This window comes from Vanellus vanellus (assembly GCF_965231255.1).
Source record: "Vanellus vanellus genome assembly, chromosome: 3".
Lineage (NCBI taxonomy): Eukaryota > Metazoa > Chordata > Aves > Charadriiformes > Charadriidae > Vanellus > Vanellus vanellus.
Genome location: NC_138907.1, coordinates 24910612 through 24922659, shown reverse-complemented (window position 1 = coordinate 24922659; position 12048 = coordinate 24910612). Strand labels below are relative to the sequence as shown.

The 12048-nt window shown below is 37.6% G+C and overlaps 1 protein-coding gene across 1 annotated transcript in view; it reads right to left on the bottom strand.

Moving 5' to 3' along the window:
- Positions 1–12048, bottom strand: part of USH2A (usherin) — a gene marked incomplete at its 3' end in the record, with an annotated part of 409152 nt that overhangs the window by 319316 nt on the left and 77788 nt on the right. Inside the window, exons 14-15 of the mRNA XM_082480510.1 lie at positions 6900–7063; positions 2735–2893 (exon numbers count right to left, since the gene is read on the bottom strand). Of these exons, the coding sequence (XP_082336636.1) occupies positions 2735–2893; positions 6900–7063 (323 nt within the window). The remainder of the gene's footprint in view (positions 1–2734; positions 2894–6899; positions 7064–12048) is intronic.

Sequence of the window (12048 nt, the reverse complement as noted above, 5' to 3'; positions counted from 1 at the left end):
TAGAAACTTGGGAGAGCTGCACTTTATGGGATGATAGGATTCCCATCCTATGGGCCTTCAACTCAGAAGAGCCACAAAGAAGAAAAAAAGTACACAAGCAAAAAAAAAGAAAGAAAGAAAAATCCCAGCAAGACTGATATCAGCAGCAGCAAGTACCACAAACCCTTGTGAGATGACACAACAGGAGTACCACCTGAACTAGATTCTGGGACCTCCCCCCTGGCAAGCCAACCCTGCTCTAGAACCATATACTGACCTGGGACCCGATCTAGATCACAGGCTAGAACGCAATCTAGAACAACAAGCCCAACAAAGTGAGCTAGAACATTATCTGGAACCAACAGGAAAGCTAGAACCTGCTCTAGAGCCAACAAGCGGTCCTGAAGAAACAAGCAAGCTAGAGTTAGACTACGGTCCTGAACCAATCCTGAACCAATGACTGAGAACCAGCAAGCGAACTGGAACCCAATCTAAAATGAACAAGTGATTTAGAACATCATCTGGACCCAACAAGTGAGCTAGACCATTATCCAGAACCACCTCCCTACCAAAATGCCAACTCCAGAATTCATACTTGCATTCATGACTGCACCAAGGCCACCCTAGCTCTACAACCAACCAACCCCCAAAACCCAGCCTCTGGAACAGACACAGACTCTAGGGACTCTAGGGCTCCAGGTCTAATGTCAAGAGCAAGCACATTGCTTTCCTCTTTTCAAGTACAGGGATCGGAATAGGCAAATCTCCCAGAATGTTGATATCGTGTACCAGAAAAGTAACCAGCACCATGTCAACATGACAAGAAAGTTCATTTGGTGTTGATGAACACTTGATCACCAGGTGGTAAATCTGTTTCACTAGGAATATAGGCTAGATAAAATTGGATAAAGCCAAAAGGTTCTGCATTCCTCAGGTGAACAACTCCACCATGTATTTAGCTACATTTATAAACAATTAGAACCAACATGACTTGGCATTAGAATTGTAAGTAACTTTGGGGCTTTTTTCCACATTTTAGCCAAGTATTTTGTTTTATCCTCAAGACAAGGACTGGTATCTCCTGAGCCTCTGGTTTCCCAGAGCAGTTAGGAAAACATTGTTTTAATTGGGCATTCTGCAATACTATCAGCCAGATCATCATGCAGATTTGGAAGATTGTTCTTAATTTTCCTTGGGAAGTTCAATGTTTCCATAAAACTCTCATTTAGTCATAAGATAATGTTCATTCGGTTGCACTCTTGGGGCATTTCATAAGCGTTACAAATTCCACGTGATACTGAGAAAAAAGTAACATTATCAAAAGTTCTGACAGCATTAACAATGTATTCTTGATATTCAAACACCAGCAGATGATTTCACATCATTAATTAGGGGGATTGCCAGGAAATGTCAAAAATGTCTTTTGAAACCAAATCTATGGTTTTACAAAATAATGTTTTGTTAAATAGAAACATGCTAATGTCTTGTTATATAGCTAAACACGTTCAGAATTTTTTACTCTCTACAGAGTATGTAGGCACAGTCATAAAATAACATCCTCAACAACGCACTCAGTTTCAAGTACATTACAGAGCACAAATATCCTAGTATCCTAGGATCCTAGCTTTTCTTCAGAAATTAATTCATGTTTCTATTAAAGTTAGGCTTCTAAACCAAATTAAGGAATTGGAATATTTTCTATTGGCTCTCTAAAATTTTTTGTAATGTTGCTTTCTCTCCTCGCAATCACTTAACCCTATGCTTCCATGGGGTCGCATACCTTTTCTCACAGTACGTACTGCAGTGTCCAAATTCAGAGCAGAAGCCACAGAGTAATCAACTGTAACACAGCAGCATGCACCAGAACATAAAAATGCTAGGTTCATGCCAAAAGACCTGTGCTTCCAACTGAACAATAGTCTTTTTTTTTATTTTTCTTCCCCCTCCAGGGTACGTGCCAATAATTAGGAAGACCCAACTTCTGCAAAATATTGAGCCTGCATTGGTATGAAAATGCAACAAACTAAAGAAGCTGCTAGAAATCAAACATGACTGCCATTAAAACACACCCGTCTTCTTAAAAAACACTTGTGTGCCATATATACATAACAACAGTATCCAAATCCATCTCCTTGTCTTTGATAAGAGGATCAATAGTAGCACAAAATGGCCTTTCCAGCTAGGACAGAGTGTCGAATCCTTGAGGACTGCCTTCTGAGGATCCCTTTGCAAGCCTCAACATGAGAAAAGTGGTGCTGCTAAAGGCAAATCAGGAGCTACACTGATAGCTTAACAGAAGGTGCTAAAAGTTAGAGACCACAAAAAGCTTTCATAATCTGTTAACAGTTTAAAACCAGGAGGATGAAAAAAGCAAATTTAAGCACATTATGGCAGTCTCACCCATTCACCCTAATTCTTTCTCTGGAACTTTGCCTTTTTTAGATTTTGAAGCATCCGTACATTTGCAGGGAATGCTTTTGGTGAGTCAAATTAAAGCTTTTCAGGTTAAAAAGTAAAAAACGATCAGCCATTTTGGGTGACTCAGTATGCCAGATTTTAGACTGGAGTATTCAGTTCTTTCGAACAAAATAACACGGAATAGTAACTCACTAAAGGAAAACAGAATAATGTATCCAAAATCACAGCAAATGATAATGACAGAAACGAGAAATAATTAAGAAAAATTGCACATCTATATGGATATGTACACACACAAACACAGAATCTTTGACGTCACCTTTCTATAAATACTTACTATAAGGGTAGGAGTCTTCGGTCGTATAAATTTCAGCCTCATCCCTATATAGCTGGTAAGTAAGCCTGTTAGAATTTGGAGAGTCAGGGGGACTCCATGAAAGACTGATAACAGAGGAATTGAGAACTTCTCCTGTAGGAGGAGGTTGCTGGAGTGGAGCTAAAACATACACAAAAGCAGAGGATGTAAAAATGAAGGTAATCGATAATCACACAAATTTAAATAAAAATGCAAAGAAACTGCTGAGTTTTCTTCAAAGAAAAACCATCAAGTAAACATACAGTCACTCAGGCACGACATTAATAGGCTAAACTGATCCATCCAAACGCTCTCCAAAGCTTTTTACCCAAGTATATGAAGCAAATGTATACATTTAACGAAATGACAATAATAAATAATAAATTTCATTCCCCTTTCTCCCCAAATTAAAGCAAGCACACCACAGTTTTCCAAACTTTTTTTTTTTTTTTAAATTTATATAAAAGAGGAACATGCTTATCAGGTCACATTATTGAAGTCTATAGTTCAATTATAATTTATTTTTTCCAGAGGATTCAGTCCACTTTAGGCCAGGCATAGCTTCCTCTATTAGAATAGAAATGGAAAGTCCAACTAACTACAAATTTTACTGAAGTGTTACAATAAGCCTATTTAATTAAATGACAAGAAACATAAAGGGGCAAATCTTGAAGGTTCTTTAGGCATTTCACTTCCATTTATTTCCAATGAAATCTAGATCAATGAGAGTGAGGTGTCTAACATTTTAAGAAATCAGCTTGAGATTCTTATTTACCAAAATACTACTCTGCTATCACCTCCATTAACTTTGGAAAATGCGCTATTTAATTGCACTAGTATCAATAAAGAGAAAAACAAACCTGAAGTTCACAAGCCAAAAGTCTCACGTTTTCAGCAAAATGAAAGTCCCTCCTATGTCTCTTTTGTAATCCAGCTGTATGATCATGGTCCTTTCTAAGAAAATGGCTATTACTCCGAAATTGAACTTCATATGCATAACTGTACACACAAATATATGCACATATGCACATAAACATATTTGTTATTCAAGTCAGAGCCCGAGTCCATACCCTGCTATGAGGTCTCCGGCCAGCTTGTTGCACCAAGGAAAAAGCGCTGCCCGCTGACTCTCAGCACACCGTGCGTGAGCCGAGAACAAGACTGGTCTGTTTTGGCAGCTAGTAATTGCTGCGGCTTGACCCAAAGGCGGATCGTGCCATTTCTCTACCCTCTTTGCCAAGGGAAGGGAAAACAGGGGAGAGTGGATCTAGAGGATCCGGGAATGAGGATAGCCGAGGGCAGTACAAAAAAAAAAAAAAAAAAAAAAAAAAAAACTCAACATCTGGAGTATAAGCTATCAGGAGCTGGATCCAGAACCACCCCATAAGCTTTTCTCGTTTACTTTAAGCATTGTAGGAAAATATCAACATTAGAAACACGTGGCTTTTCATCTTTTTTTTCCTCCTTGCGTTTATAAACTATCATCAACTTCACTATTGGGTATTTGCTCAATATACACAATTCATCATTAAAAGTTAATCTGTTCAGCCGAGCTAAGAGGAGACACGAAGCAAAGAGCGAAGGCGCAGACGAAAAACAACATGAGGATCTCAAGCCACGCAAGTGATAGATGTAGAGACTTACGCCAACATCAGTGGGTAATGTTACACCTGAGTTTTTTAAACAAATCTAAGATGTGAGTTGAAGCTCTTTATTTAAAGAAAGATAATGAAAAGCCCTGCTCCTACTGCAGTCTCCCTGCCAAGAAATAGCAGAAAATCTTTCTAGAGTTCATTGAATTGAACAGAACACAACCATCATCTCCTATTAGAAAGCATAGGTCGTTCTGCTGCCAATCTAGAGCTTCTGAGTTCTGCTCAGTTAGGAAGTGAACGTATGCTGAAGTGTCTACAGGAGTAAACTTTGAGAATGAAAGGAAATAGGCGCTCCTAAATCTTTTTGGCAATTTTGAAAGTTTATCTCCATGTAATACATGCTTACAAGGCAATCATGCAAATTTACCAGCATTACCTTCATTCTCCGCTCTCAGTCTTGCACTGTTGCATACTGCTCCCCCATGTTTGCTGTTTCACATTTTAGGTGTGTAAGCAAAGTACCATATTTCAGATATTTTTATGGAGCATCTTAGATATTGTGGGGCAGGAAAATTCTAAGTCGGTCTTTTCCTTAAATAACATTAGTTGGACCGTGACAGCAACTGATGCTTGCTTCCCTTGGCAAAGATTTATAACCAGTAATGACATGTGGCAACAAAACACTGTGTTGCAATAAAAATAATGACAAATACCAAGCTAGGCAAAGCTCCGCTCCTGTGCAACAAGTTAAAATATTTTGGTATGTATAACCAAAGAATTGCTATATCATTTATGTCCAGAAGAGGACTCCGCTTGTCATTTAGAATACTGCCTGATATATTTTTTCTAACTAAAATCTATGATATTATTTATCTATGTCATATTATTATTAATCAATTTTATAGTTGAATTGCCATTGACCTTTATCCAATGTATATCCCAACATAAGCTAACCTACTTATTTATGTTTGTAAAGCACTTTGAAGATGAACAGCATCATAAAAGTGCCATGTATTATTATTATACATTCTGTTGAAACATCCTACATTTCTTAAAGAAACAACAAGCCAACCAACTATCTGCACAACGAAGAGATACTATGCCTTCTACAGACGAGTATGGGGAGAAACAAAACAAAGCTGTATCTAAACACTTCCAAACTGAGGAAAAAAATCCATCTTTGAAAACAAACCAGTCTCTTCATTCTATCCCATTTATAGCCCTGTCCATCTGCAATGGATATTACTTGAAATTTAAATCGATTTAAAATGAAATACAAACTGGAATCAAAGTGAGAACTGTCTGTCCTTGTAAACAAACTCTTTGTGCATGTACCTCTCTGCTTGCAAATCTATAGCGTGCATGTATGATGAATGCCATATAAACACCTGCGCAGAATACACAAAAGAAATATTTTGTTGACGAGGGATCCAGAAACACGCTCCAGAGATCACTTGGGAATGTCTAACCCTGTCGTCGCATTAGACATGGCTACCTGAGCTAACTCACTCAGTAGGACCACTGTGGCCATTATTAATTAGGCCTGCTGCCAGAAACGACCAACTAGCCTCTGCAGAGTACATCATTCATTGGTTACGTGATTTCCAAGGGTGGGCTGTTAATTGTGTACAGCGGTAGGGTGTGTCACAAATGTAACACAACTTTTTCAGAATTAGCTACCCACACAGTTTGGCATCGCATGGTATGATGTCCTCAAAGCCCACTTCTGAACAATGAACTGAAGGGAACTTAAAAATTTAGTTTTCTTATTACATACAATATTTTTTTCTCTACTTCTTTAAAATCCCTGCCAGCTTAGTGACTATGCACTGGTGAGCAAATCTGAACATTTCATTTTGAGTACTTATGACACAAACAAAAGCTGAAATTGTGCCACCTCTTCATATCCAGACTCGTTGTGTGTGCAGATGTTCCATTGCAATTCATGGTTTGACCATCAACACAGCATTAGCCCCACCTCACACACACCGATTTAGGATGCTCTATTATGCTACATCGCGTGTTTTCCCAAACTGACTGAAAAAGAGCCTTAGGAGGAGAAAGGCAAAGCTACATTGCACTGAGGAGAGGATTTTGACTCAATTGCCAGGAGCAGGTCTTCAACAGACCTTTTGCTCTTCAGACCTTCTGAAGACAGGTCCCCTGCCTCCTGTTAATGGCAGGAAAGGGGGCTAAGCTGTGAATTGTACAAGTCCTACTGCATTCGCGTGACCAAAAGATGAACTCTGCATTAAGCGCTACAAAGAACATGGTGGGAAGTGCAAGAGAACTATGGGCCGTTTCTTCTGCCCCGGGGTTAGACTGCAAGCATAAGCTGTGTGTATGGCGTGAAGCATTCTGTACTTCCCTCTAGAAAACACTCCTAAGATACTCACAGTGAAAAATCACCCAAACTTCAGGGACCAGAAATATGGGGGGAGAGAAAAAAGTCAAACCCAGTTTTAGTACTGCTGACCTAATTTAATACTCACTAAATCGATAAAAAAACATTAATTTGAAAGATATGCTTTTAAGACCTAACACCCACTTACTTTTACTGCAGCCAAATAGGTTGCGGACATCCAAATTACTAGCATCGGGAACACAGTTGTCACATTTCAAGCCAGTTACAAATGGTTTACAAACACACTGTCCAGTTACAAGATGACAAGTCCCACTAATGGCTCCTGCAGGATGACAATTACAGTGCTGACATCTACAAACAAAAACAAATCAAGGAAGTGATCAAAACACATTAACACTCCAGTTAAGCACAGTAGGGTTTTGTTTAAAAGATTCTTGGGTAACGTAATTAAAAAATCATAAACAGTTCAGTAGCCTGAGTCTCAGTAGAAAAATCTATTAGCCTGATAAAAAAAAGTAACTTACAAAAAAAAGGTGCTCATTATAAAAATAAACATTAACATCTCAAGCGCCAGAATAATATTCTAATTTAGATAAAAACCGCTTAGAATTTAAAGAGCTTTTATATATATTGATTCATAGACAAACTGGATAATAATGTTTGGTAATAACCACATTATGCACTCGGTCCTGCTGCGCTTACTCACACAACCTTCCTTGCAGAGCTGGAGAGTTCAGTGATACATGTGTAACCGGTTTTCATAGGTTTCTGCACCAAATGTGCAGCCTGCTAATTTAGAGGAAACTAGGCTTTTGTTGAAAAAGAAATCAATTAATAATTTCTTGTCCACAAAGGCAACTTGAAGTTGAAAAAAAAAAAAAAAAATAACATGCTGCGAATAAAGGAGAATGAATGTAGACAAGAATTGGGAGAAAAAAACTCAGATTAAACCAGTGAAAGAAAACAAAATATCAGAAATATGAATGTTATAACAGAAAGTATATTTTCGTCGCAGCCTGATGGACAAAACTGAAAATAACAAAAAAGAATAATTAATTAAATGTGTAAATGAAATTATTTTTTTGATAAAAAAGAACATAAAATTTAAAGGCATTGGTATCACAAATGCCACATTTCAGTTCTGTAAATCTCTCTGGCATCAGTAGAGTACTTTCAGGATTAATTTATGTTTTGGCTTTTGCATGTGAAATCTCTAGCAATCAACTTATTTTTCGCTTGATATACTATTTCCCCACTGACATTCATTTACAGCAGGGATACCAATGTCAGATTATGCAAATATTCAAAGACTCGGAACACCTCAGAAGTTAAGCAAATCAATTTTTCCCTTACTGCAAATACTGTTATGCTGCCCGTTGCGATACAGACCGCCATTATTAGTCATAACAAAGTCAACAACGGCAAATAAAACTTCTCACTTTAGATTCTAATTTCACTATATTTTAATTGCTGCAGACCAAAAGTATTTGGAAAAAAAAAAAAAAAACGTGGAGTGGGAGAAATGTGGAACTGTACAGCGCAGCTAAAACATACTGGGAAATCTACACTTCACTCATAAGCAACATCAGCCTTGAGGGAATCTTCAATTACTCCAGATGCCAGGTCCCAAGGTGACGAAGCAGCAAAAAGACCTTGGAGGAGCTCAAGGGAGAGACAGTCGTGCCACGTCCTCTTTGCTCCGCTAACCCTATGACTAGACAAAAGCTGTTGATTGATATTTGGCTGGTCTTTCCTTGGCCAGTTTCACCAGATCCAAGGAAATAGGTGGTGGTGCCTTTACACGAGTTACTTTGCCATTTTCCCAGGCATCACCATCACCTTGGCTCTATCTCTTTCGACCTATACAAAGGCAGAATATTAAAAGTGAGTTCAGTTTTGGTTTAGGTATCAGCTTTTTAAGGCAAGGGAGAGAGGAGGGGAGGGTGGAAACTGTTTTCACATTAGGACACTAAAATCCAGGTCAATAATCAGTGAAATAGACATTAAATGTGACAGATTTTTAAACAAGTTTAAGAAAACTCTTCACATACATTTTCTGCCCATCATGGAGCTCTCTGTATTAGAGTTCCTTTACAGCAGCTCGTGCTGTGTGATCTCCTGGGTAATCATTCAACACCCTTAAAAAGGCTGATAAAAGCTAAAGCTGCAAAATAAGCTGCAAATTTGTTTTATGGACTAATATCCTTTTGGGAATAAATAAAATACATTCTCTCTTGGAAACCACTATACTGTAGTTTGCTCTCTTTTATAGTCAAGAGAAAAGGGCAATTTTTTCAAACTGTATTAAGTCTTTTCATCTGTAGACAGTGCATCCAAATCCCCCTTCAAACAGAGGTTTTGTTTAGACTATTTAAATGTCATGACTGAAAAAAAAAACACTTTAGTTAGAGAAAAAATGAAGACAGAATTATTTGCTCAGTAAGGCAGTAATTTATTATTTCATAATTTCATTACACGTACATATTTAGTACATATTTGGGGGGGGGGGGGGGGGTGTTAACAAAACTGTCTCAGTAGACAAGCAGTAGAAGACAAGCTTCTCTTACTGCTCCCGTATATTACGGCACCTCTTATGAATACGGGCCCCCTGAGTATTCCAGTTTTCATTATCATTCACACACGAGACAATCAAACTCTCATACACGTACAGCCACAGCAATAGTTCTCAGTGCCTGGCAGGGTGGGGCTGCTGCTTTCTGCTTGTTGCATTTTCTCCTAGGAAAAGCGCAGGCTCCCTACCTCCACCTATACTGAATCAGGCTCCAGATCCTGCAAACAACAGCATACACGTCACCCTACTTTGTTCCAGAGGATTGCGCGTTGCATTTGGCTCATCACACGCATCATTTTCCTGAACCGCAGAACGCTAACACTGGCTTTGTTGCTATGCACAGTTCATGCTTTTCAGTCAGCATTCAGGATTCAGTCAATTAAGGCTTTTTAAAAAAGTAACTAATTCTTTGAAACTTTTCGGCACTCTTGTCAAATGCTACTGGTTTATTGAAACAGAATTATATACAATCAAGGAAAACAGACTTTTAAAACATGGAAAGAGAAATGTCAGGCCAAGATGAATTGCAGTATTGATTTTGTGAGGATAAATGGTTTTTGTAATATTAATATAGAGAAACCTTTATTACATTGACTCTCTAGGTGCAGTTAGAGCCTCTCCAGCAATCTGTTTAAAATCTTCATTTTTCATCCTTATGGGAAAACCTCACTTGCTAAATGGATTTCATAAACAGTAATCTGTCAAGACATATATATATAGATAAACAATTTGTGATGTTCATTGACCAGTTCATTATAGTAAACAATACAGAGGTAAAGTATTTCAAATATGTACCAATGCCCATAACGATTACAGATCTGTTCAGACCACTGCAAACACCCAGTATTTCTGATTCTCTAATTGCCAAGGAAATTTTTCTGCTTGATAAGCTGAAATTCATTTAAAAAAAAAAAAAAAAAAGGAGTTTGTGTTTTATCTCAAAAACGTCACAAAATATATCAGCTCACGTATACATTCCTCAGAGTGGGAGAATTTTAAAGCCTCACAGTCTCTGTCACAACTTTTGCTTCTTTTCCACTACTGTGCCAAGACAGTTACATCTTTGGCACTACAGACAGCTCATACCCTTTTTATTCTGTAACCACAGAGTCCTTAAAAGACACTTGAAGCAGGGATGGTTTAAATGACTTGGCAACTTTATAGAGAAAGAAAAAGCACATTACTCTTTTCAAGAAGATATTCACAGTTAAAGAAATGGATTAAAACAGATTAACAAATAAAGACTTGGATTATCATTTTCAGTGGATAAATGTTTCCGCCTGAGGAACAGAGGTGCATTGCCCCAAGTAGATGATAACCAAAAGGAAGCCAAGCATATGCAACACAACTTAATCATGTTAATGTACTACCGGAGCAGTCTTCAGTACTGTCATGAGGATTAAGTAGTATTAAGGCATTAAAGCCAACTCTGATTCAAATTCCAGAACTGTAAAAACTTTCTGTCTTTACAACAAGATCTGGATCTAGATAATTCTAGGTATTTCCACATTTTGAATGTCAGAAGACAGCACAAAATGCAGGTAATTGAAGGCCAATATCTAGTTCTTGAAGGCTATTGCTTAATACAGACACAAACCTCTCCATCACCTGCTAGAGCTGAGAAGGGGGAAAAAAAAAAAAAATCTATTCCAAGTTAAAAAAAAAAGATGATTAATAATAAGGAAAATATATTTAAAAGGGAACTTTATTATTACACACATTTTATTCCTTACCATTAGAAATGACAGGAAGTGCAAATAGGAAGTCCTTACTCCTACAAATTACTTTATAGCCATTAGCAGATGCCTCTGTGACCCGCAACAGTAAAAAATAATTTTAAAAATCTCCTAATGAGTGACAGTAACATAAAAGTTAAAGTGAAAAATCTGCAGAATAATGTCAAATATATGCAAGACTGCACTGATAATCACTGCCTAAAAGCATGTCTACCCCACACTGTCTGGGGAAAAAAGCAGCACGGGGAGGAGAATGCTTCTGCCTGTGTTTTTTTTTTTTTTCAAAGGCAAAAATACTAAATATAACAAAACAGTTTAACATCATCAGTCTGCTTGAAAATATGATAGCTTTAGAGCTGTACAATCTTTCTGGACGATATTTAAAAGGAAATTGAGATTGTGGGGATTAAGCAAGAAAGGGGATCCTGGAAAAGAAAGATAGAGCAATAGTTGGAATAACAATGCACTACCTATACATACCTTTTTCCCCCTTACGTTCCAGGGAATATATGAATATAATTTCAGTGTACCTAGAGGCCCCAGGCTACATTAGATAAACAATTTACCCCATGGCACATAACTAAATGCTGAAAAAGAATACACTGCTTCAGAAAAACAGACTTTTAAGAGGAAAGGTGCTGTGAGTATTTCTACTGCTGCTGCTAAAAGAAATTTTGAAAGATAGGGGTATCTGTAATTTTTTTACACTTCTTTTTCCACTAAAATATCCTCCCAAGATCTTCAAAAGCATTCACTGCTTATAAGAACGGCACATTACCTGTATAGTCAATGATTAACACCCCAGAAACCAACACATCTTACTAAAGATGCAAAGGAAACGTAGAGAAACAATTACCAAATAGCTATAAATTAGATAGCATTAGCATTATACAGCTTTCATGGGGTTTCTCTACAATACAATACATTGTATTCCACTTATCTGGGGAAAAACTTCTATTTCCTTCAGCTCATGGGAGCACAGAGGTTTGAATAACGTACCACACGTTATACAGAGCACACACATGAAT